Here is a 25,063-nt window from a genome sequence, read left to right as displayed (position 1 = left end):
TGATCCTTTTAACCGCACCCCTGACCATCTTCATATTTTGAAAACTATGGTTAATCGTTTGTGTGTGTGTGTATATATATATATATAATCTTAAATCATCTGTAACTAAAAGTTTTAAGATTTAATGGAAAAGTGACAAAAAAGAGTGATTTTGACTGAAATTGAATAAACTGAAACAACCTGGGCAAAACAGCCTGCAAAAAGCTTTTAAAGTGTTGGATGTAAAGTATAAATTTATCAAACTTTAAAAGTTTATTTAAACCAATATCAAAACAAGTGAAAAGATTATATATAAACCTTTTTTATATTAAATATTTTATATCATACTGTGTAATGTGGACTCAGCATAGTCAAAAACAAAAGTGCGATAAAAATGTTTTGTGACCATAGAGATATTAAAGAATCAACAGTAAATGATAACATATTTTCGCGTTTTATCTGAGCCAAGAAAGAAATCACAAAGAAGAGAAACAATTTTTTGTTTCCAAAGAAACGAAAATATTCAATACACTTTAGCAAAGTTACGCTCTCTTTTATTTTTACGCACTATCAAAAAAACATCTGTTTTAATTCATCGATAATTTTAATTATAATCGATCGACCAGATAACATCGTTATAATATTTATTATGAAAAATGAAAAAAGAGTTATCTCAAAAATTGAAATTGCGTAAATTTTTTTTTTAATTCACCAATTTTTTAAAGGCTGAAGATACATCATCATGGAATTATTGGGACGAAAGTCGAAAGGAAAAGGATTTGGAATTTTATTTACAGGTCCAACTAACGTGGTTTTGCAAGAAGAAGGAAATGATATATATGAGGAGGAGAGTTGGGGGTGCGGTCAATGAAAAACACAAATAAGTAACAACTCATTTATTAATGCCAACGTTTCGGCCAGAATTTCAAGCCTTCATCGGGGCTAAGAACAAAAAAGTAAAAGATCTATAAAATAATTAGATAATAAGAAAATAACTAATATTATAGATACATAAATAGTGGTAACAGACATGAATAGTTCAAGTATTATTATAAGAAAAAGGCTATTAAGGTTAATAAATATGTGTACAAAATAAAAATTAATTAAAATGAAGCGGGAAATAAAATGTATACATAGGTAATTAAATATGTATGTAAAATTACAGGATTAAGTAAATAAACATATAAAGTTATATAAACAAAAGAGACAAAAATATGAATATTTTTTTTTAAAATAATTTAAAATTAAAGTGATGGAAAATGAAATAAAGAATATATATATATATATAATTAATTAAATATGTAAGTACGGTATATTGGGTGACGGTAGCAGCGTTGTAACGCGCTTGTCTTGCAAATTCAAGTCACCGGCCCTATCGGGATTTTTACAAACATAAAGTTATACAAACCTCACAGCCTCCCCCCCCCCCCGGTCATTGTTGAGGCCCCTTAGCCAATTGGTGGCACTCACAAAAATATGTGTGGAATCCGTCCCTATTAAAACCACGTCAAGAAACGCGCGATGTATTTCCTGAGGCCTTGGATCTGCACGGTCTGTCGCGCCAAAAATAATAATACTAATAATATGTAAGTAATATACTAGAGTAAAAAAACAAAACTTAACTTTTAAGTAAAAGAAGTAAATATGATAATAATAATATGTAATGGACATAAATAATTACGTGGGTAAGGAAAAATATGAAAAATAGAGAAGGAGAAGAGTGTAAAAATAAAGATGAGATAAAAGAGACAAAAGAGAATAAATTGTAAAAATAACAAAAACCTGCTTGGAAAAGATGTAAAATCCAAGTATAGTGGCGCATGTGGTGACATTTTTAATTAAATATACGTTGGAAAAGATGAAGAAGCTTTCCTTAAGTTACAAGTTACTTGAATAGCCCGAATATTGACTTCTAAATAATGGCCGAAACGAAGGCACTAATAAATGAGTTTTTATTTATTTGAGCTCTTCACTGACCACATCTCCAACCATCTTCTCCTCATATAAAAAGTTTTACAGGAAATAAAAAAATAAAAAAACAGAAATGCGCACACAGCACCATCGTTTCAACATACCTGCAACACCCCATGTAAAGTATCCATGAGTAGAAAAAGGAAGGATACTTCAACTAGCATCTTTTGTACCTATTTATTATTTATTTTTTCAATTTAGGGGGTACGAAAAAAACATTTTATTTTGTTTGAGGGATTATTTGTATAGGTCATATTGATTATGACTTAAATAAAAAAATTTCATTGACGTATAACCTATTAATCGATCGCAAAAGAAGTGAGTGTTTAAAAATATTTATAAATGTCAAAAATACTTAAATGCCGGGAATGAAGTTGTTTTAACTTTTGTATTAATTCCAGAGGATCTCGTAATTTCCAGTCGTCTGGAAGCGAGATATCGTTTTGCTACTACACCAGCGCAATTAACCAGAGTTAGCTAAAAAGTAATTCATTTTTTTTTAAATATTTTTTATTTAATGATAGACATTACAATCTGCCACACAGTTGTGGGCAGTAGGTAATAATGATGAACGATCACATTTACACTAAGACAAAATAAAATAAATAATTGAATGAAAAACAAATCTCTCTTAAAATATATACAAACAGAAGAATAAATAAAATGAACATAATCAAACTATGTGTATGAAAAAAATAAATAAATAAAATAATATAATCTCTAGTCACAGTTACACTCCTATATACAATATTTACACAGTTGACCTGAGGATCCCTAAGCCCACCCTATGAGGGGTAGAGCATAGCTCAAGAGATCCCAGCGCGTCCCTCTCACCGTATCACAGTTAGTGAGCTAATGGTGGCTGAGCAAGTGCACTAAACCCGCAAACACTCAACTTGAGTGGAGAATCAGACCATTGCCACAACTCCAATTGTCCGTTTTTATTTACAATAAGTCTCTTGTCTCTCCGTTTCAACCCTCTAGGTGGGGTGTAGGGATGGGTGGAACTAGATAAGGTTTGAACCAAAGGATTAGGATGGTTGAAAGGTTTATATGAAATTTTGAGAATTTGGATGGTATGAGATCAAGGACAAAAGGGATATGTAGGTCATGGTGTAGTGTTCTGTTGGAAACGTAGTAGGGTGCATTAACTATGGTTCTAAGGATTTTGGATTGAAAGGATTGGATATGTTTGATGTTTGATATTAAAATCAGAACTACTTATAAATTGCTGTAATTTGGAACTGATGAAATAAAATTATATATAATAAATAAAAAAACTTTACTCATAATCGAAAAGTAATATCTCCTAAACCAAAAATAGATTTTTTTTGTTATTTTGTCTAAAACTGAGATACAGTTTTACAGTTAAAGCTTATTTGGATACATTAAATTTTAAAATTCATGGTTTATTAATTTGAACAGAAAAGTATATAAAGTATTTTTCCAAGTGTAAGCTCTGCAAAAAAAAGATACATGATGTGTAAATAAAAGACACATACAGGATACACAAAACACTTACAAGATAAATACAGGATGTGTAAATAAAAACGGAAGTTTTTATTGGGACAATGACAAAATCTTAAAACAATTAGGAGTTAAATATTTGGAAGCTGAAAAAAAATAAAAAAATTAAGTAAAACTAATACAATAACATTTGTTGCCATCGGTTTTATGTATATTCATCATAACAAAAGTCTGCATCCGAGTCATTTATAATAAATTCAAAATCTTTCTAAATTGAAAATAAGAAGAATATTTACTACTGTTTATGATTTTTGAATCCACACACAAGACTGAAGCGACAAGAAACTGCTCGTAGATTCCGATTGCTACAACACTTACTTGACAAACGCTCTAAACTTCCCATTCACTACAAAAAATTAGTATACACTACGATAATCAGACCAATGTGGACAAATGGAACTGAGCTCTGGGGCTCTACCAAACCATCGAATTCCTCCCGCATCCAATGCTTACAATCCAAAATCGTTGCAGATTTAGCCCAAAACAGATATGCCTCTTTTCATTCCAAGCTCCTTAACCATCCTAACCCATTAATTCTTAATCTGTCATCCTTAACAATCCCTGATAATCCTCCGAGGTGTCTCAAAAGAAGATGGCCACGGGACTTTCAAATTTAAATTAATGTTTGAAGTACCACCAAGTGGTGGTTCCTTCCCAAGATTTTCAAGTGTATATGAAACATACAACATATTTACTTATTGTATTTATTATTTGTACAGTTGTAAATCTCATTAAATAAATTTAAAATAAATGTTTATGATTTACGATATACTGAATTATTAAATTATGGTACTCATTTGAAACAAAATTTAATTTTTAATATCAATATATAAGTAGAATACTTCCTAATTTTTTATTATTACTGATTCGTTACTTTAATATTATTGGTTTATTCAATCTTCATCAGTTATAATATTCTGAAATACAAACATAATAATGAATACGGCGCTGCAGTGTTTCAATTCCGCAAGACTTGAATGTCATGGGGTATTATCTTATCCGCTGGGAAGGCGCAGCTACAAAAATCTCACATCCATGTTTTACTAACTAATCTGATGTTTGTATATAAGCGCGTGTCTACTATAAGGACCCGAGTTCGAATCCAGCTCGGTAGAAAATTGTTTTCTGTTACACTGTAGCCATGAGTCAACTTCTGTGGGTTCTTGGAGCCCTCCTGAGGGTCCACTCAGCCTCTTAAATTTGGTACCCTTTGGGGTAATTGGGTAAAAATCTGGCCATCGTGATTCTGACCAAATCACCTCCTTGCACAACCGTTGGTCTTGTAACAATACTTCTTTATAAAGTACTAAACCCCTGACCCTTTATGGGTTGTAGTGGTACAGATTTAAATTTTAATTTTTTTTAATGTCATTTAACGAATTCATTAATTTTTGTAATTTATGAATAATTATCAATTAATAACAACATCATCTCATTATATAAGAAAATATATATTTTCATTTATAATTTTGTTCAAATAAAAATCACCAATCAAAACTGAACAAGAGTAAAATTAGTCCTAAAATATTCATTAAATACAAAAATTAAAAAAATAACATTAGGAAACAAATAAAAATTCTTAAATTATTGATTTTAATGATACAGGACTCTATGGTTATAAGAAGTATTTTTACATAAAAATATATCCAGTGAATTTGAAGTTAGATTATGATGGTATGGTACAGGAATGTAGATTTGTTTTTTTTGTTTTAGTTAAGTAGTGAAAAACATCAATGGTGATTTTAACACTATTTATACCTAATTTCATTTTGCTTTTGCTTAATTTTATTTATTTATTTATTTATTGATATTTAGAACTGTATCAAAAAATACAAGTAAATTTGATCATAATGACATAATGATATGATACAGGATGTAGAGAAACTACTGAACGATAGTAGAACTCTAAAAACAGTTTACAATATAAGGTTACGAGGCCATCTTCTTTTCAGGCACCTCGGAGGATTGCCAGGAATGGAAGAGGAAGCAAGGTTAGAAACTAGTGGATTTGGGTGGTTAGGGAGTTTATTATGGAAGGAATAATATCGGGTTCGGGCTAGATCGGTTACATTAGGAACATTTAGGTCTTTATGGGTGGTTTTATTAGTAACAAAATAAGAAGCATTGAGGATTTTACGAAGGATTTTGAATTGTAAAGATTGGATACGAGAGGAATTCGAAGGTTTAGTGGAGCCCCAAAGCTCACCTCCGTATGTCCAGATGGGTCTTATTATTGTCATGTTATTTTAATTTAATTTTTATTTTTTTTATTTTAATATTATATTTTTTCTCTGTCTGATGTTATATTTGTGACAGTAACCATTTTGATTTTAAAAACTAATCTTATCGGTTTACCGTCTCATTTAAGGCTAATATTTAAGCAAATTTGCTCATCTTTAAATGACGTTCTCTTAGGTTTTCTTCTGTTGTTCCTACTTTTTTGAGATATAGAGCTCCGAATGAAAAATTAATTTTTTTTATCAATTTCAAACAGCCGCCATTTTTTATTCCCCTTACCTATACTTGGCAGACTCATCAATTTAGACTAGTAATTATACACAGTTTTCATTAAAGTAATCAAAAATTGGGGTGAGATAACTGCTTTTTTTCTCCTCTTGGGCTCTTATACCAGAATGAGTAATGTTCGGCTGCTGTTGAAGATGAAGAGTTTCCTCAAGGGATTCTTAATGAGTGCCATGCAAAGTCTGCTTGCTCAAACAGTAACGGAAGCCCCATCAGGTGTGGTTGCGCCTGTTCTTCACAGTTGGCATAAATACTTGCATACATTAGGTTGCGCGTCATAGCACTTTTATAATTAAATTTTCATCCCATTCTATAGCCCTACAAATTATAAAACCCTGAACTACAATGGTTATTTTTACTTGTACTCACCTATATATAAGAAACCAATTGCCATCTCTGATAATAAAAAAATAGTAATTTTGAAAATTAAAAGCATTGATTTCACCTCATAGCAGCGTGGTTATGGTACAAGAGTCCAAGAGGAAAAAAAGGCAGCTTTTTACACCAATTTTTGATTACTTTAATGAAAACTATGTATAAGTACTAGTCAAAACTCATCAGTCTGCCAAGTATAGGTAGGGATAATAAAAAAAAAATTCCAGCAGTTTCAAAACAAAAAAAAAAATAATTTTTTATTCGGAGTTCTATATCTTAAAACTACCAACAACACTAGAAAACCTTAAAAAGCATTATTTAAAAAAGAGTAAATTTTCTGAAATAAGAACCTCAACTGAACTATGTACGTTCAATAGTATTCTAGATATTTTAAAAAGCAACATTTTATAATAAATCTACTGAAAGATCAGTAGTAAATGAATATATTTTGAGAAATCTATATCTCAAAAACAATTTGGCGTACAAATTCATATTAGAACTTTGGTAGTTTAATGGGCTATAATGTATTTTATTAGGTTTATTTTCGTAGGAGTAGTAGTTTTCATGATATTTGCTAAAATAAATTGCATATAAATCTGAAAAATTTATATTCATATGCGAATATCATAAAGCTACCACCCATACAAAGATACATGCTGAAAACTAATTTATAGGAAGTTAAATTATCTTAATTTTTAGTGCTGGCTGACAATATGGTTCCAGAGATTTAGATTAATTTTTTCAAAAATCAAATACTTTAACTTAACATCTAGAAATCAAGATTTTTAAAATTTATTTTGTCAGATTTTTTAAAAACTACTTCATCTGCAAAGATTAACCTAATTTATAATAAATTTAACTGGCTTTAATTTGAGTGCTGGCAGATATCTGTACGTCGAATACGTTCCTGGGTATATTTTTTCATAAATCAAACTTATTATTGAAACAACTATAAATCAATTTATTTTAGCAAACATCATGAAAATCACAACTTCTACGAAGATATTCGTTAAAATTGACTGCATAGTACATTAAAATAGCATCAATTTGAATGCTAGCAAACATTGGAACATCTATTGGTTCTTGAGTTATAGTTTCCCTAAAATTAATTAATTAACTACTTATTTTTAGTACATGTTTGTGAAATTTTGCTTTTAAAAAGTGTATCTCATGGACTATTGAACGTAAATAGCTCTTTTTGGCTTATATTTTATAAAATCTAATCATAATTTGAGCCCTGGCAGACATCTATACGTCGATTCGTTCCTGAGATGTATTTTTTCATAAATAAAATTTACTGTCCGAACAACTATAAATCAATTTATTTTAGGGAATATCATGAAAACTACCACTTCTACGAAGATATAAGTCAGGAACTACTTAATATTAAATTAAAATTCCTTTAATTTGAGTGTTAATAGACATTTATACGTCAAATGGTTTTTGAGATATAGATATTTCAAAATAAATTCACAAAAATGTACCGAAAGATTATTAGTTTCAGTACTTTTTTTTATGAAATGTAGCTTTTTAAAAATCAATATCTCGAACGATTGACAGTAAGTAGCTCTATTAGGGCTCATATTTTAGCAAATTTACTCTAATTTAAATTAGGTTTTCTAGTGTTGTTGATAGTTTTAATGATATAGAGCTCCGAATGAAAAATTAATTTTTTTTTTTTATCGTTTTGAAACTGAGCCATTTTTTTTATTTCTCCTACCTATACTTGGCAGACTCATCAATATGGACTAGTAATTATACATAGTTTTCAGTAAGTAAATATAGTAATAAAACATTGGGGTGAAATAACTGCCTGTTTTCTCTCTGGTTCTTGTACTATTAGTAAAAATTGAGTTATGCCCGCTACAGATTTAAAAACAAAAAATACAATAGTAAATTGTGATTGTATAGGACGTATTATAAACTATTATCTTGATGTAGAAAAAACAGCCCTCCACCTTTGGACTATATGACACAACTCCACATTCTCTTAAGTTTACAGATTCAAATTCTTTTACTTTAAATAATAGTTTTTTTTCTTGTGGTTTTGTTTTAAATGTATGTAATCACTACTACAGCATTTACTAGACAAACGGTCAAAACTTTTATTCTATTAAAAAAGACTGATCTACATTATTGTAATAAGGCCCATGTAAATATACGGGGTTGAGCTTTGGGGATCCACTAAATCCTCTAATTCCTCTCGTATCCAATCCATCCTGAAATCCTCAATGATCCTTACTTTGTCACTAATGAAATCATCTGTAAATCTTAATGCTCTATATGTAACCGATCTAGCCCGAACCAGATATCATTTCTAACATACCATTATAGAACCTATGTTCCCTATAGACCACCCAAACCCACTAGTTTCGAACCTTGCTTCCTCTTCCATTCCTGACAATCCTCTAATTGTCACACTCCTGTATCACTCCATTTATAAACTAAAATCAAATTTATTGGATATATGTATATAAATTTAAAGTTATAAATTTCAATAATTTGTTTTTAAAAGTATGTAATTTCCCCTTCCAGTTAGTCTAGGGGATAAAGAAAAAATAGCTAAAGAAAAACTTTTGTTTCTTTATTCTAGCTTATTTGAACACATTGGTTATTCTTTATTGGTTGATTGTTATTTTGATCTTTGTTTTTAGCCCTAAATGATGATGATGAAGGCAAGAAACTCTGGCCGAAACGTTGGCACCATCAAATTAATTCTCTCAACTTGTTTGTGATTTTTACTGACTTCAACAATCTATTCATCATTACAAATGTATATTAATGCTATATTGGAGAAAGACGGGCGTTTATGTATTTAACGCCAGGGTAAAGATTGTTAAATTTGTCCTAATGTTAATACGATTTACAGTATTTTTTTTTTAAATATATGATAGATCATATATTGAAATTTTTTTAAAATTATTTATTTAATGCAATTTACAACTGTACAAAATAATACAATAGGTAAATTATATTGAAAAATAAATGGGAAAGTGAGTGGAATTGAAAAAAAAGAAGAAGAATTAAAGTGTTTGTGCGAAAAATGAATTAAATATTAGCATTTTCTTTTTATTTAGGGCAATGAGCTAAGGATTTTTCAGTCGATAATGTTTTAAAAAAGATCTGGCAAACGTCCTTACATCAGTTATTTATTCCCATTCCAAGGTCGAGATATTTACACTTATTATCATCCTATATGCAACCTCCTTTTGATAGAAGACCAATTAGTTAATTTCAAATTAATTAATCGCCAGAAACAGAAACTTGAGGACGATGAATTATTACAATTCTCATCTGCTTCCAGTAATTGGAACATTAATATGACAGCGTTGTCGTGATGGAGAGGCTATATATTACCAAGTTTATAATTCTTCGAGGACATCAGTTTGCCACAAGGAGCCGCTCAGTCATGATCGACGAAGGCATCGAAGACTCCGATATCTTGGAAGGTCTTAATGTCAGATATCTCAAGATCTTCGGCCTCTGGAAGGTCATCAACGACTACAGAAAGACTGGAAACAGGAACGGGATAATCAAATTCGAAGTTTTTTGTACTTTCATACTCACACTCCCTTATGTTATATGCCAGTATATGAGCTATTTCAATATCGAAGTCGATATACAGAAAGCCACGTTTTTGAATTTGTACCCGTTGCCTGCTTTGCAGATGTGCTGCAGGATAGCTGTTTTCTGGTTCAGGATTGATATTCAATGCAGGTTGTACGATTTGATCAAGAAGAATTTCCTTAATATACCGGAAGGAAGCCGTGCTCAAATCGAAGAAATATACAAGAGAATCAGCAAAGTCTCTAATATGTGTTGTATGGCAACTCTTATAGTAAACGCGACAATCGTTTCACTCTATGTTGTCAATCCTGGAATATCCGTAGACTATATCCTCTACCATACGGGCAGCATGACTGAAGTTACGACTGGGAGAAAGAAGATCCTGGGTGGTTGGTATCCAGTCCCCATGGCAGAATCTCCTTACTACGAAATTATTTTTGTCTACGAAGCGATTTGTATATTGTGGGGTGGCCTTTTCCTAGCTGTATATTTCAGTCTCTATTACCACGTCCTCGTCTGCCTCTATGCTCATTTCACTGTACTCGGATTCCAGATCGAGAACTTAAAGATGAAATCAGTTAAAAATGGTGGAAGTAAAAGTTGTATAAAGCGAGACCAAAACAACAATTCTATTGTTTATGAAAATCTAATTGATATTATTCGAGATCATCAAAAACTTTTGAGGTTTGTATTTATAAAGTTTGTTAATTTTAGTGTCTTCATAACTTTACAAAATCTGGTTTGATGTGCGGAGCACGCTACCTTCACTTACCACTCTGAATGAAATCATCTTTTGTCTCAAATCTGACTTATTTACTATTCACTACAGCAAAACGTAACTTAACTATTTTTCCATTATTGGTTATAAAAAAATCTATGTATATATATAATCATATTTCCACGATTTTTATTATTATAATTTAAAATGTGTAACAAGCATAATGACGAACCTATAAATATGAAAACATTTATTTTGTAGAATAAAATTCTTTGATATTATAAATTTACTTATTACTTATTACTACTAAGAATGAGAGATGGTTAATGATTTTAAAAAAATATATTAATGGTACTCAGATTAAATGTTTTTTTTGAAAATTACATTTCTTACATTTAGGCCCTGACAGACCCATTTAATTTGGAAATAGCTGATATTAAATTCTGCTAATTTGTTCATTAATATGACTTGTTTAATTATAATCATTATAGTCATATTTGTCCCATTTAAGTCTCAAATTAATCTATAATCCTTTATAAGTTCAAACGTTTCAGCCAATTCGGCCATTCTCAAGGACTATCTTAAATATAAATTTAGTACCACATCAATTTAAAAAATAAACTTTATGTATGCTATTCTATACAGATCAATAATTTCGGTCCAAAATTATCCTATATTATTGTGATAATGTATAATAGTGTAAATTGACTGTGATAAAAAGTTTGAATTTAATGTAAACAATTGAAAAAATTCGATAATTTTGGACTGCAATTAATGACCTGGGTAGAATAGCCTGCATATATATTTTTTTAAAATTAATATGATTCTAAATTTGTATATTAGATTGCCCTTGAGGATGGTCGAAATGTTTGACTTTAAACAATAATTACCAGTCTCAAGAAAATATAAAAATTTTAAGGTAATGGACAGTTTCGGTGTTAAAAAAATAATTCAGTTTATAGGAATGCGGTAAAAAAAAAGTACACAATATAGCGGGGAGGGTGGATCTATCAGTTACGTTTCACCTCACCTTCAGGATTCCATCAAAGCTAAATGGGGACAAAAAACAAACGTTGTAAAGTTTGATTAGACTATAACAATATATACAGACAGTAGTTCAAAAAGAACGAAATAAATTGAAATAATAATTAATTTATCTATATTATTAATTAATATTCTGTACATTTATATTATTAATATTATTCTTTTCATTTATATTCATATTATTATAGTCGAATTCGTTCTGGTAGTTTTTTGTCTTTAACAACTTTCAATATATATGCTTACAGTCGTATGATACAATTCATTCATCTTGTTCACATTCAACCTTGATAAAGCTCTGTAAAGTAAGACGAAAAGTTATCTAGTAATAAGTATTTATCTCTGCTATTTTATGTACTTTTCTTTTATTTCCATCCAGACCATCTTCATAAAATAAATTACATAAATCATGTTTTGATTGGTGGCCAAACATTCTGGATTTGACTCTTCCTGATGATGCAAATAGTACTTAAATATGTAAATTTATTTTAGGTAACGAGGAGCAGTCTCAGACATATATCTGCTTTAAATTCATAATATCAGTTTCGTTCATTTCATTTATGAGCTAGGCTGTTTGCATACAAACAATCAACAATTACAAAGACTAACCATTTTACGAGATTTGGACTCACAGGACCTTAAAACGTGCATTTACATTATAACTTAAAATCGTAATTTTTATTTAATTAGTAATATATGTCTTACATTCTTCTTATTTAAAAAAAATTAAAGAATTCTTTTTTTAATTTTTTTCCAAAGTATTTAGATGTTCTTTTAAAGCTTCTTTTAGTTTATTAACGATTGTGTTTTGGTATAATCTGTTAATAAAAGACTTTTGAAAATTAAAAACAACACAGCAATAAGCAAATAATTGGGATACACAGAACGACAAATGAGAAATGGTTTATTAGAGAAAAATGTCCTCAATGTTTTTGTTCCTAATTATCGAAAGTCACTTATTCAATTCATAAAAAAAAAATCATGAGGATTAGTGTGTGACTTACTCCTCAAAAATATCAATTTTGAAACTCAGAATCGGATTTATTTTATTATTGTTATAATAATAATAATATTATATATTAATCAATAATAATAATATAATTGAAGAGTTATATATATAATGAAAATTTTTGTTTGAGACAAAGAAACTGAAATTGCTGAAAAAAAATAATATAAAGACTATATGGATGTTTTTGTTATAACTAATAAACAAAAAAAAAAGTTTTTCTCTTAAAGCTTTTTTCTATTGTAATCAAAATGATACTTGGATGTATACGATAAATTTTTCATTCTTATTTTTTCTTGTGCACTAAATCTAAAATCTGTTTATTCCGATCTAGACTTTTTTCTATTCATCAGGAGTTTGATAGAATATTAGTTAGAACCTTTTAAGAGAGAGATTTTCAGTTTGTCAATATTTAAACATTATTCATACACATTAAAATCAGATGTGACTGATAAAGTCATTTGACTGAAGACTGGACTGATCTTAAAATCAATGATTTGTTGCTGCCTAAATACATCAGTTTGCTATCTCACACAGCATACTTATCAATCCATAATCGGACACATATAAACTACACATACATGGTATAATAAAAAAAAAAGAGATACACTAATAAGATATAATAAACAATTTTTCCCCTACAGTTTCCTTTTACATTCATTTTCGGTCTGTACAACAAATACAAATGTTTCAATTCATTCCTATTTTTCCTTCTCATTTCTGACCCTCCGATTCACCCGATCAACAAATTCGCTCTCCGGAATTCACCCTCCTAGATCCTCTTCAGTGCCCTGCTAAACAAATTCAACATTAGATGGTAATGTGAGATCAGACCATCATTCGTAGTCACATCAGTAGATCAGTTTATCAAAAACAAATAAATAGATACATTTTACGAGAATAAGACTAACACATAGATTAAAAGGAAAATATAATAGAAAACCGATTACAGGAAACACTTGAATGGATATAATGTTACATAATATAATGTATATTCAATCCATTTTATTATAATATTATAATTAATTATTTAATTACTTTCAGATACTTCGAAGAGTTAAGGACGGTGTATAACCCATTGGTAACATTGACACTCGGTATAGGAGTGATAGTTCTTATAATTGGTGCTATACAGTTTTTACTGGTTTGTTAAATTTTCCATTTATATATGAAACGAAATTTTTGTTTTTTATTTTGTATTTTTTTTTTAATTCTCGATACATTTCAAAACAGGGAAAAAGTATAAATCCTGGATTCATATTTCAAATCAGTGAAGTCTTTGCACTACAAGGTTTGGAAGTCTGCATGTTCTGCTTCGGATCTTCATCCATCGAAGCGGCGGTGAGTCAGAAAAATTGAGAAAATTAATATTTATTTTTTTATATAAAACAGATAGATATTGCATTAATTTTATGTAAGTGATGTAGAAAACAATGTTAAAGAAAAAAATAATATTACGTCGATTAATTAGATTTATCCTGGGCGATCAACTTCGTGGTTATTACGCATATATTCTTTATATTCATATATACTTTCTCATTCACATTTGTATACGAATGAATATTTTAAATGTAGAATGTTTTAGTGAAAGAGCCCTAGAGGAGAAAAAAGACAGTTATTTCAAACCAATTTTCGGTTACTTTAGATATGTATAATCTCTAGTAAAAATTGATGAGTCTGCCAAGTAGTAGGTAGTGGGAATAAATAGGGGCTGCTTTGTTTGTCGAAACGTCAAAAAAAAAAATAATTCTGATCTCTATATCTTTAAAACTACCAACAATACAAAAAAAAAACTTAGAGAACATTATTTAAAGAAGAGTAAATTTGCTAAAATAGGAGCCATAATTGAGCTATTTACGTTCAATTTTTCCCGATATATAGATTTAAAAAGCTAATTTTCTAAAAAATGTGCTGAAAAATCAAAAGTTAGTGAATTTATTTTGAGAAATCTGTATCTCAAAAAACATTCGATGTATTGATATCTACAAGCACTTAAACTAAAGCTAGTTAAATGTACTATAAAGTTTATGACATTTATCTTCATTGGAGTGGAATCTTTCATGATATTCAACAAAATTTATCCATAAAATGTTGATTTCTAGTTGTTCGGACAAAGATTTTGATTTATGAAAAGTACATCTCAGGAACCCAAAGACGTACAAATGTTTGCCAGCACTCACATTAAGTTACTTAAATGTACTATAAAGTTTTTATGATATTTTACTAAATAATTTCACAAATTTTTAATTTCTAGTTGTTCGGATAAAATTTTGTTTAATATCGTAAAAACTACTACTTCTACGAAGATAAACTTAAACTAATTTATAATACTCAAGAGCCAATTCTTTGAAACGAGGTATTTTATTGTTTTAAAAGGCTTGATAAAATGATGTACATTCTTTGATTATATGTTTTTTGGATAACAGGGACTTACAGGTTTGGCATTTAGGTTAGTTCCCTTTGGGATTAAGTGAACATGTGTTAAGTTGTAATGTCCGATTCTCACTCTCGTAACAGCCACTTCTTCTGTTCTGTTTCCTTCTGTGACACTTGCCTACTTTTGTGTGTGTATGTTTTTTTTAATTTAGTCAGTAGAAACTCAGCCCAATATAGAATTCAAACTTTTTCGGACTCTGTTCCGTAAAAATACCTTTATATCTTTCGGCTCATAAATTTGAAGTGGTGGATTATTAAAAAAAATAAACTATAGACGGAAATCAGTCTGGCTGAGATGTCTCAGGATTTAATAAAATAATAATCTAATTAATATTATAATAATAAAGATAACATATTATAATTTAATATTATATATCATATAATATAATAATCGATACAATTAAATTTTTTTTAATTTTAAGCATTTTCTTTATTATTGAAATTATCCTTCGAATTAATATTTATCTATTACTTTGTGATCAGATGAAATAATTATAAAAGTTTAATTAATGTTTTTTCTAAAAAGAACCTTTTCTGATACTAATTCTGAGAAGCTAGTTTTCTTAGTTAATTTTTAATTGCACAACTAATAGTTAATTATTTTATTAATTACTTACAAATAATAAAATTTTACTCTTCTAAATATTAATCTGAAAAATTAATTCCGTCCCACATCCTTAATGTGAACAAATTAATTATTATCTAGCTTAAAATATCTTACATGCAGAGTTGTATATATCTGGTAATAATCAGCTATTCTAGCTTTTCAATGTGTTTTTACACAATAAATATGTTTGGAGCCATGTTCTAATTTACTTTTACGCAGACAGAGCTCTGGCTTGCAGTTCGCCATCTACAGCAGTGATTGGTACAAGGCTAATGTGAAGTTCAGGAAGGCGGCCCAGATGTTGATGGTTAGGGCTAACAGGGGAGTGAGCCTGACAGCGATCAGGATGTACCCTGTCAATGTGGAAACGCTCATGGCAGTAAGTATCACAATTATTATTATTATTTGTTTATTGTTGGTATTTCGGATTGACTATCTGTGGTGAATTCATATTATTATTCATATTTGTTTTCCAATATTGAACACATTTCAGACTACTGTTGAGCCTCTGTTAGCACATTAAGAGGCCACCCCAAACCATCCCTGCCCGCTACTGTTTGGTTATTGGTGGATATTGTGATTGAAGCTGTGACACCTTCCAAACGATACTATTCTTTCAACTCCATAACCAGTTCCTTAGCTTGTCGCCCTCAGTGAAGCTTATATTATTAACGTTGGGGATCCCGATATCAATAATTTACGCTTTTTTACTCTTAAATCTATCAGAAGTACGGTTTATTATGAAACACAGTAGGACCCGTCAATCATCTCTATAGAGACTATTTGGGCGGTATAATATGGGATCTCATCATCAAATAATTTTTTTTCACCGTCAGATCCTGAAGGAAATTTTGGCAACATTGTTATGCCTTAGAGATATTCGGTACCAGCTAACATATCCACCATATGTTCCACCATGATTCCAACATTACTGGGCATAATCGATTTATACGGTGTCATTGCGTCTTTCTGTTTTCCATATGAACTGGTGTCAATAACCCTTCTTCCTCAGAGAATAACTTTTCAACCTTTAACCATTCGACAGATATTCCTTGTCAATGGAGCTTTTTTTTTTTTTATCCCCCTCCCTTGTCATCTCTGGCATACGGGGTGCGGGAGCAGTGGGGTAGTGCGCTGCGCCTTGCGCATGCCTCTACTCCCTAGGATTCCCCATTTTTTTTTTTACTGTGGTGCAGCCCAGCGCTACTTCTGATGGAGTTGCACCTTGTCCACTGCATCCCTCTGGGTGCCTCCTGCAGTTACCAGGCTGGTCCAGCCCTCCTGGTCTCAATCCGGGTTAGCTTCCTCATCTTCTGGTGGCTCGCCGATGTTGGGCGGTCAAGTCCTTCCCATCGTGTAATGAGTGGGGCCCACCACCTCCTTCCACCCGTAAATGAACTCCTTGAAAGAAGGGATAATTCTCTTCTTCTATCAAACAGGGATCACGCTGCAAGAGAAGGACTAGCGCCTCCGAGACGGGTTAAATCAATTGTGACTCCAACAGAAATGAGCAAACCCCTTGAAAAAGAAATCAATATAGATAAATGGCAATCTTTGAGGAGTGAAAGCCCAAGAAGTAAACTGAAAATTATTAAAAAGGACGTCAAGTCCCTCCTGCCGCAGTTGCCGTAGAGAGAAGGTTGTACTGACCAGGCTGAGAATAGGTCACACGAGGCTCACCCACTCCTATCTTATTTCAAAAGAAACGCCTCCGAACTGCCAGTATTGCAATAACAATTTAACTATAAGCCATGTTTCCAACGATGTCCATATTTCACACCACACCTCAATAGCTTAGGACTAAACCTAGATATTTCAAACAGCCTTGGAGGTGATGATAAAACAATAGAATTAATGATTTAGTTTTTAAAATCAAAAGGTTTACTAACAAAAATATAACATTGAACGGAAAAAAATATAATAATAACAATAAAAAATAAATAAATGAATAATAATCAAATTAAAATAAATAAATTAGATTAAACAAATATAAGCAAAATTATATAAGGTATAAATGGCCTATCATTGATGACGAATGATGTTTTGCGCCACCAAACAAAAACAAATAATCAAACTAGGATCCATCCTGGAGATGGCGAGATAAACCGCTGTTGTTTTTGCGAAATATTGGCGTTGGGCTTCTTCTTGTATGCGGCAGGATTCCTCCATATCAAGCAAACCACGTCCTTCTTCTTTGTTATGTAAATATAGGCGTGCTTTAGAGGATATTGGGTAATTGGTTCGTTGTTGTGTGACAGTTGTTCGTACTAGATCCATCTCCAGGAGGATGGAGTTTCACTACTGCATTATACCGAAGCTATAATTGAGATGTATTGCTCAGGTTTATTATTATTATTTTCTGTTTTTTTGTTCTCGCAATCGAGGATTACGAACTGAGGTGAGGAATATGATCCAACTACCTTCAGATTTAATTTAAATTTAATTGCACATTTAAAAATTTTCACTTAATTCTCGTTGTATATAAGAGAAAGGCTTGTTGAACCTCTCTTATCATGTGAAGTGGTAATTCCAGTCCATCTGTTCCTGCCAATGTTGACTTCGAGATCAGCTCGTTGGTCGATATTATAATTTATGTTACCGTTACAAGATTATAATTGGTACAGCTTCTTTAGTTCAGCCGCCAATTCCCAATATTTTCGAAGCTTGAAACTGACTGTTGAAATAATTTTACTATCGTTTTTAATCGCATCTATAATCTTTGCTTTTCTTTTCATTCCTGTTTATGGGGAGTGTGTTTGGTCTGTTATAATCTAGTCGTCCCTTATGAAGTATCATATTTGGACTATACTTATTATATGGCGCCCTTAAATCCAATAGGCTAAATTTCTATGCTAAGGCCTTTTGGATAATTTTCGCCACATTAATATGCCTACTTTGTACCCGCTAGTACTGTACATCATCCAGTGATATGCTATATTGATTCCATTTGCACTGAGCATAATCGATATTTAGAACATGCCTTTTTTATGATCGAGTAGCAATAAACTTGTCTTGAATGGCAACTACAAACCCATGTTTCTTGGGGAATACCCTTCCAGATTTCAACCATTCAACTGACCTTTCTTTGTCTATGGAGGCTTCGTTCAGTTGTTATGTAACTATCCATCCACAGGCATGATTTACATATTTTCATATAATGGCCCATATATAAGAATGCATCATTCGGATAGATAGAGAGAATTCAATTCCGTCAAGTCAGTCTAATTTTAGAATGACGACTTTCAGTCAGACTGACTGTGTTAAAGCCTCTTTAGAATTTAAGACCTTCGAATTCCTCTCGTATCTAATCTTTACATTCCAAAATCCTCAATGCTCCTTATTTTGTTACTAATAAAACCATCCATAAAGACCTAAATGTTCCTTATGTAACCAATCTAGCCCGAACCCGATATTATTCCATAATAAACACCCTAACCACCCAAACCCACTAGTTTCTAACCTTGCTTCCTCTTCCATTACTGACAATCCTCCGAGGCGCCTGAAAAGAAGATGACCTCGTGACCTTATATTGTAAACTGTTTATAAAGTTCTACTACTTGGTAGTTTCTCTACATCCTGTATCATATCGTTCTGTCATTATGATCAAATTTACTTGTTGTATTTTTTATACAGTTGTAAATATCAATAAACAAATTTCAAAAAAAAAATTAAGAGCCATTATTTTTTTATATTTTAATTAAATTAATTCCTGGATATTTATTGTTTTCCAGATATTGCAGTTTACTTACTCCACTGCTACTTTGATGATGAGAATGACCGAATAGAATTCATCAGTTGACACGGCATAATTATAATTTAAATAAATTGTAAAATATTTATTTTCTATCCAGTCGTAATAAATTGTATTGCAAAAATTAAATGTTCATGTTAATTAATATCAATTAAACATAGTCTTGAAGATGATTTTTTACTTCTTTCCTTTGAACTATTACAGTTCCTTTCAAATTGTCTGAAGAAATTTAGTTATAAGTAAATGTAATAAAAATCATATTACTATTCCATTCCGTTGAAATGGGTGCAGTTATTAAGTATTGTATTGTTATGTACTGCCTTGAGATTTAATCAGGATGGCAGGATAATCGCTGAAGGCAATTATCCAAAAATAAGCTAATTAATTAATTATATATTGAGTCCTAAAATACTATTATTATGATTGGATTCTTTTCCAAAGGCTATTTGTGTGTTTACCAGTTTACCAATTAAATACCTTTATATTTATAAAATGTTGTTACCATTAATTATATAATATAATAAAGGGTTGTATATTGGGTTATATAATAGTATATAAACTACATAAAGAAACTAAGTATTTATTTACAATGTATTACTATGATTAAAATGATTCTATTGATTCAGATATAGGTTGCCATAAAATATAGATCATTACATTATTACTTATTGGTTAATTTTATACTTATAGCTGCTGATGCCGTGGGATGTGGTTCCGTAGGTGTCGTCTCGTTCATAAGGGATGTCCAGGTCTCGTGGCCCTTCTCACGACTTCGTCTGGTCGAAGTGCATCTTCTAAGCCTGCCTCTTGACTGTCCTCTTCCTAATCTAAATTTCCTCTGTCTTTTCTCCCACTTCCCTTTTAGGGCGTTACCTAATTTTTAAATCTCCTTTCTCATTTGCCATCGGTGACCGAACCCTTCCGAGGTAGACGTCCCCCTCCTCAGGCCCGAGACTGGATGAAACATGTCCAGGAAGGGCCTGCACCTGCTTAGTTTGATTCCAACCCTTAAGGTTAGACAATTCTAATTTTCTCAAGGGCCTCTGGTAATGTGACAAACTTAATACAGATGTTTTCATATCCGGGGACGCAGTAAGAGACTCCTACCCTAACCAGGTATCAGGGGCAGATAGCAAAAAACCTCAATAAACGACATATTCTTGTAATAATCGTTAATGCCTCCATACATAGCAGTATTTAGATTCATCCAATAGTTCAACCGGTACTTTTTTTTTATCAAAATACTTTCAGAGCCACGAAAAAGTATTTTAGTGTACTAGTATTTCTGTTCTCTTATTTATATATCCCTTACGTTTGGTTTTTTTTAAATTTTGCGATTGTTTTCATTTTCACATTCGTATTATCTCACTATAATCTTTTACATTTAATATCGTTTCTGATTGTTCTTACAAGACACTAATATTTCGTTAAGTCTAAGCCATTAAACCCTCCGCTACACTACCTCTTCCCGCTACATATTGTTTTCGTTGATACTGCGTTTTTTGTTTTTTATTATCCTCTGTCTGATCATTTCGGATATAGTTAAGCATCATATTTTAACCATGGTGGTAGTGTCAAGGTATCATTCCATAGGAACGCTATATGATCAAAGTCAAATTCCCCAGGCCATAGCGAATCCCGGTGCCCCACGTGTGGAGTCTCTGAACAGCAGAACTCTTCGTAGTTGATAGCACCACCATAAAATGACACAGAGCCTGCCTGTCGAGAAAGACCGAGATCACCACCCTCGCCAAGTCGGGCTTCCTCTGTTAGATAGAAGAAGAGAATTATCCCTTCTTCAGGGAATTCATTTATGGAGGAAACATCAAACTCAAACTTATGCAAGGTTAGCAATGCTATATCCTATCCTAAACAGAAATTCCAAACTAAAACCAGAAACAACGGTTCTTATATTTAAAACAATCCTCAGGCCACTGCTGATGTACGGCTGTGAAGTCTGGGGAGCGGCATCCTTCACGAAAAGGAAAAAACTACAGTCTTTTCAAAATAAAGTCCTAAGAATCGCAGTTAATGCTCCTTGGTTCGTAAGAAATAGCCGATTGCATCGCAAATTACAAATGGAGTCAATAGAGGATTATATCAAAAAACGGTTCATGAAGTTCCACTCCCTGTTGCCAACAGTTAAAGGAGCAGTGACCTACAACCTGGGAAACCCAACCTCAACCCAAAGACTGCTGCAGGACTCTTTGTTTTATTTCTTCTTTTATAAATTTTTAATAAATATACAATTTATTCAAAGTCATACTTCCTATATTTACTTATTATTATTATTCGTTTTATTTATTCATTATTATTATTTTTATTTTTTTTCTCTCTTCCCTTTTTCAAATTAACTTGTTTCTTTTTACTATTAGAAGACAATTGTTTGTTTTATTTAAGTGTACTAATATCATTATTTTTTGTTATTAATTTTACTTTCCTCTTTTATTAAGAAGCATTATTCTTATCTATTTATTTTATTATTATTCTTTTTTCTTTTAGTAAGAACATTTTATATAGTTAGGGGTGTCATTTGTATGATAGACCCCCTCATAATCAACTGTTAAAAAATATATATAATATAAGTTATATCAACCATGTAAAGCCCACCAGGCCGATCTGGTATAAAAATATAAAATTAAATAATTTTTTTTTTAACTTTCTTACTGTAACATTTAATAAAGCTTTTGTTATTAATAAATAGTTTTTCTGCTATTTTTGTGCCGTTATTGATAGTTACTGAAACCATTAATATCAGTAAACTGTTACACCATTATTAACGTCTACTCACTACCTGTAATACTGATTATTTCAGTACTGTGGAACGATTCAAAATGAACAACTATAAGGAACAACAAATTATATAAAAATAATTTTTAAAGTATTCTCAGACTATTACAGAACTTACTAGACAAACGGTCTAAACTTACATCCAATTACAAAAGAATTATTTATATGACTATTATAAGAAATATATATTTGAGCTTTGGGAATCCATTAAACCATCAGAATAAATTGTTCGTATAATTCATAATTTCCCTTACTTACTGATATGTATGAGAGGCACCAGCTGGAGTTTTTTAACTTATAATAATTTCTTTTGTCGGCATGCCAAAAATAACGCCGGACCTAGGCAAAAACCCGTCGGCAACAGATCTAAAGAAATGTACAAAGATATATAGATAACAGAGGGTATGCACCCTCTGGGAACCATTAACCGTCTAGGCAGAGTTAAGCAAACAAACAGCCCTTATCGTGCACGTGGCCCGTTTAGACATTAGAAAGTACGGAGAAATAGCCGCCGTAATGGATAACAAATAAACACCCCTTATCTCACACGGGCCTCTCTAAAAACCTCGGGAAACATAAAGTAAGCCGCCAGAAGCCGGCTTTCTTCAAAGAAGAAACTTTTAAAGATGAAAGGTAGGACTTTCGTCGAAGATCATTGGACCTTCTCACCCCCTCTGAAAATAGAGGACCCAATCAGAGGACAGAAATCAAAAAGAAGGAGGAGTCAGAAGGAGAGGGGAGAAAAGTAACAAAAGGGCAGGAAAAAGAGTTTTTGGACACAGTCAAGGAGAAACGGAGAGTGGAGACAGTTAGGGGGGACAGTCAAGACCTGAGGACAGTCAGAGTTGGTGAAGAGTCGAGGTGGACAGAGCCTGGTAGGAAGTCTGACGGAAGGACAGGCTGGGAGAGTTTGAGGGAAGCTGGGAGAGATGAACTCCTGAAGACAGGCCGGAGGAAGAGAGAGCAGCAGCCAAGTAAGACCTTTTCTGTTGTTATTTGAATGGCAAGGATAGAATTAATAACATATAACGTATAACGTATAACATTAAATAACATAATAACGTATAAATATTAAATATCTCAACTGGTACTTCTCAATTCATTCTCTTATAATTAAAGTATAAGGATATAAGTTTACCATGCTCTCTCATAATAGTACTCTTGATAATGTGTATATAATTGTAAATATAAAATATGTAACGAGGACATTACTTTATAACTAATAATCCCTGCATGCCACCTCATATATAATAGCATAGTAAATTGGTGAACACGATACCGTTGGAAAGGTACTTCAATGATTAATTATGATATTCATATCTAGCATACCACGGCGGGGGTTTTCAGATGGTATATAGGGGTTGAATTAAATATAGCGTATCCCTTTTCAGTCGGTTCCCATCAGGAACTGATAGAGATACATAATATAAATACATAATATAAAAATATAAATACAGATACATATATTACATTAATATATGAATACATTTGAATATAACACCGTGTACGGGGAACCCCTAATCGGGCTTAGAAACCCCGGAGCCCCGTACACGGTATTACTTTGTTACAAGTCAAGGTTTATCAGGACCTCAATGTTCCATATCTATGTGTGGTCAAACCAGATACCAATCCTTCCATGGTAAACCTTTTAATCACCCTAATCCACTTGTTTCTAACCTGGCTTCTCTTGTATTACCTGGTTATCCTCCTAGGTGTATGAAAAAAAGACTGCATCCAGATCTTCTACTCTAGGAATGTTATTGGAGCTCTATCAATTGGGTAGATTGTTCACATGACTGTATCAAGCCATTGTATAACTAACATCAAATTTACTTGTTGTATATACTTTAATACATTTTTAAATATCTATAAATATTGTTTAAATAAATAATTTAATTTCCATCCATTATAGTCTCAACACATTTTATCTTCTTTACAAGTCCGACGTTTCGGCCAATTTGGCCATCCTCAGGGGCAATCTTAATACAGTTTAAGAACTAAATGATTTAAAAACTCAACTTCACGCAGGCTATGAGGCACAGGTCAAATCAACAATTTCTCATTAGTAAATTTTCACATTAAAACAAAAATTAAAATTCATTTATCACACGAACTCACCACCCTACGTTTCAAACGATAAACTACACAGACCATTTTTTCTGTGTCGTGTTCAGACTTTTTTTTTTCCTTTTCCTCATATAAGGCCATTTCTGAAATAAATAGGGAGGATGAAGGATAGAGGTTATCCTATTGGTAAAAAAACAATTCTCACCAGAGTGGGAAGGTCTTGTTTTTATTCCATGGGACGAAATAAAATTTTACCCACCAAGGCCTGAATCGAAGGCGAAGGTTTCCAAGATGATGTCTCTACGCGCTTGACTGCAACTTCCTCGTTCATATTACAGACAGATACAAAAAAAAAAATGAGACATCAATTAATTTGTAGAGCAAATGATAATGCAGATGTTAATACTAGCTAAATAGGAGTTGGTCGAAAGACCTCCAAGTCTGTCCATATGGTCGTGGTCGTGGACAGAATGCACCATTAAATGTTGTCTATTACGTATTATACATAATTTGGTTATTAAAAAAATCAATGTCTCTTAAAAAAAATATATTCAAATGTAGATAATACCACTTGGAATAAAGTAAGTTTTTTTCACTACTGCTTTATTATCAACATACTATCATAGATATTTTTTATTACGTATAGATAAGTTACATGGATAGTACACTTTTAATTTATATCTTTTGGACTATGCAATGTTGTAT

General features: G+C 31.5%; 2 protein-coding genes across 2 annotated transcripts in view; one reads left to right on the top strand and one right to left on the bottom strand.

Annotated features, from left to right (window-relative positions):
- Positions 1–9,760: 9,760 nt before the first annotated feature.
- Positions 9,761–19,656, top strand: LOC106683625 (odorant receptor 10). Its single transcript, XM_067048216.1, has 5 exons — positions 9,761–10,626; positions 13,752–13,851; positions 13,941–14,048; positions 15,974–16,129; positions 19,482–19,656. Exons 1-5 carry the CDS (start codon positions 9,785–9,787, stop codon positions 19,533–19,535), a joined length of 1,260 nt encoding a protein of 419 aa, XP_066904317.1. The 5' UTR covers positions 9,761–9,784; the 3' UTR covers positions 19,536–19,656.
- Positions 19,657–21,043: 1,387 nt separating this feature from the next.
- LOC136795968 (uncharacterized) overlaps positions 21,044–25,063 on the bottom strand; it is an 18,619-nt gene continuing 14,599 nt past the window's right edge. Inside the window, exon 5 of the mRNA XM_067048224.1 lies at positions 21,044–21,364. Within this exon, the coding sequence (XP_066904325.1) occupies positions 21,044–21,364 (321 nt within the window). The remainder of the gene's footprint in view (positions 21,365–25,063) is intronic.

The sequence above is a fragment of the Halyomorpha halys genome, unplaced genomic scaffold (genome assembly GCF_000696795.3).
Source record: "Halyomorpha halys isolate HHAL.00 unplaced genomic scaffold, Hhal_1.1 Scaffold28.1, whole genome shotgun sequence".
Classification (NCBI taxonomy): Eukaryota; Metazoa; Arthropoda; class Insecta; order Hemiptera; family Pentatomidae; genus Halyomorpha; species Halyomorpha halys.
The sequence above is the reverse complement of the archived record's forward strand: the minus strand, read 5'-3'. Positions and strand labels throughout refer to the sequence as shown.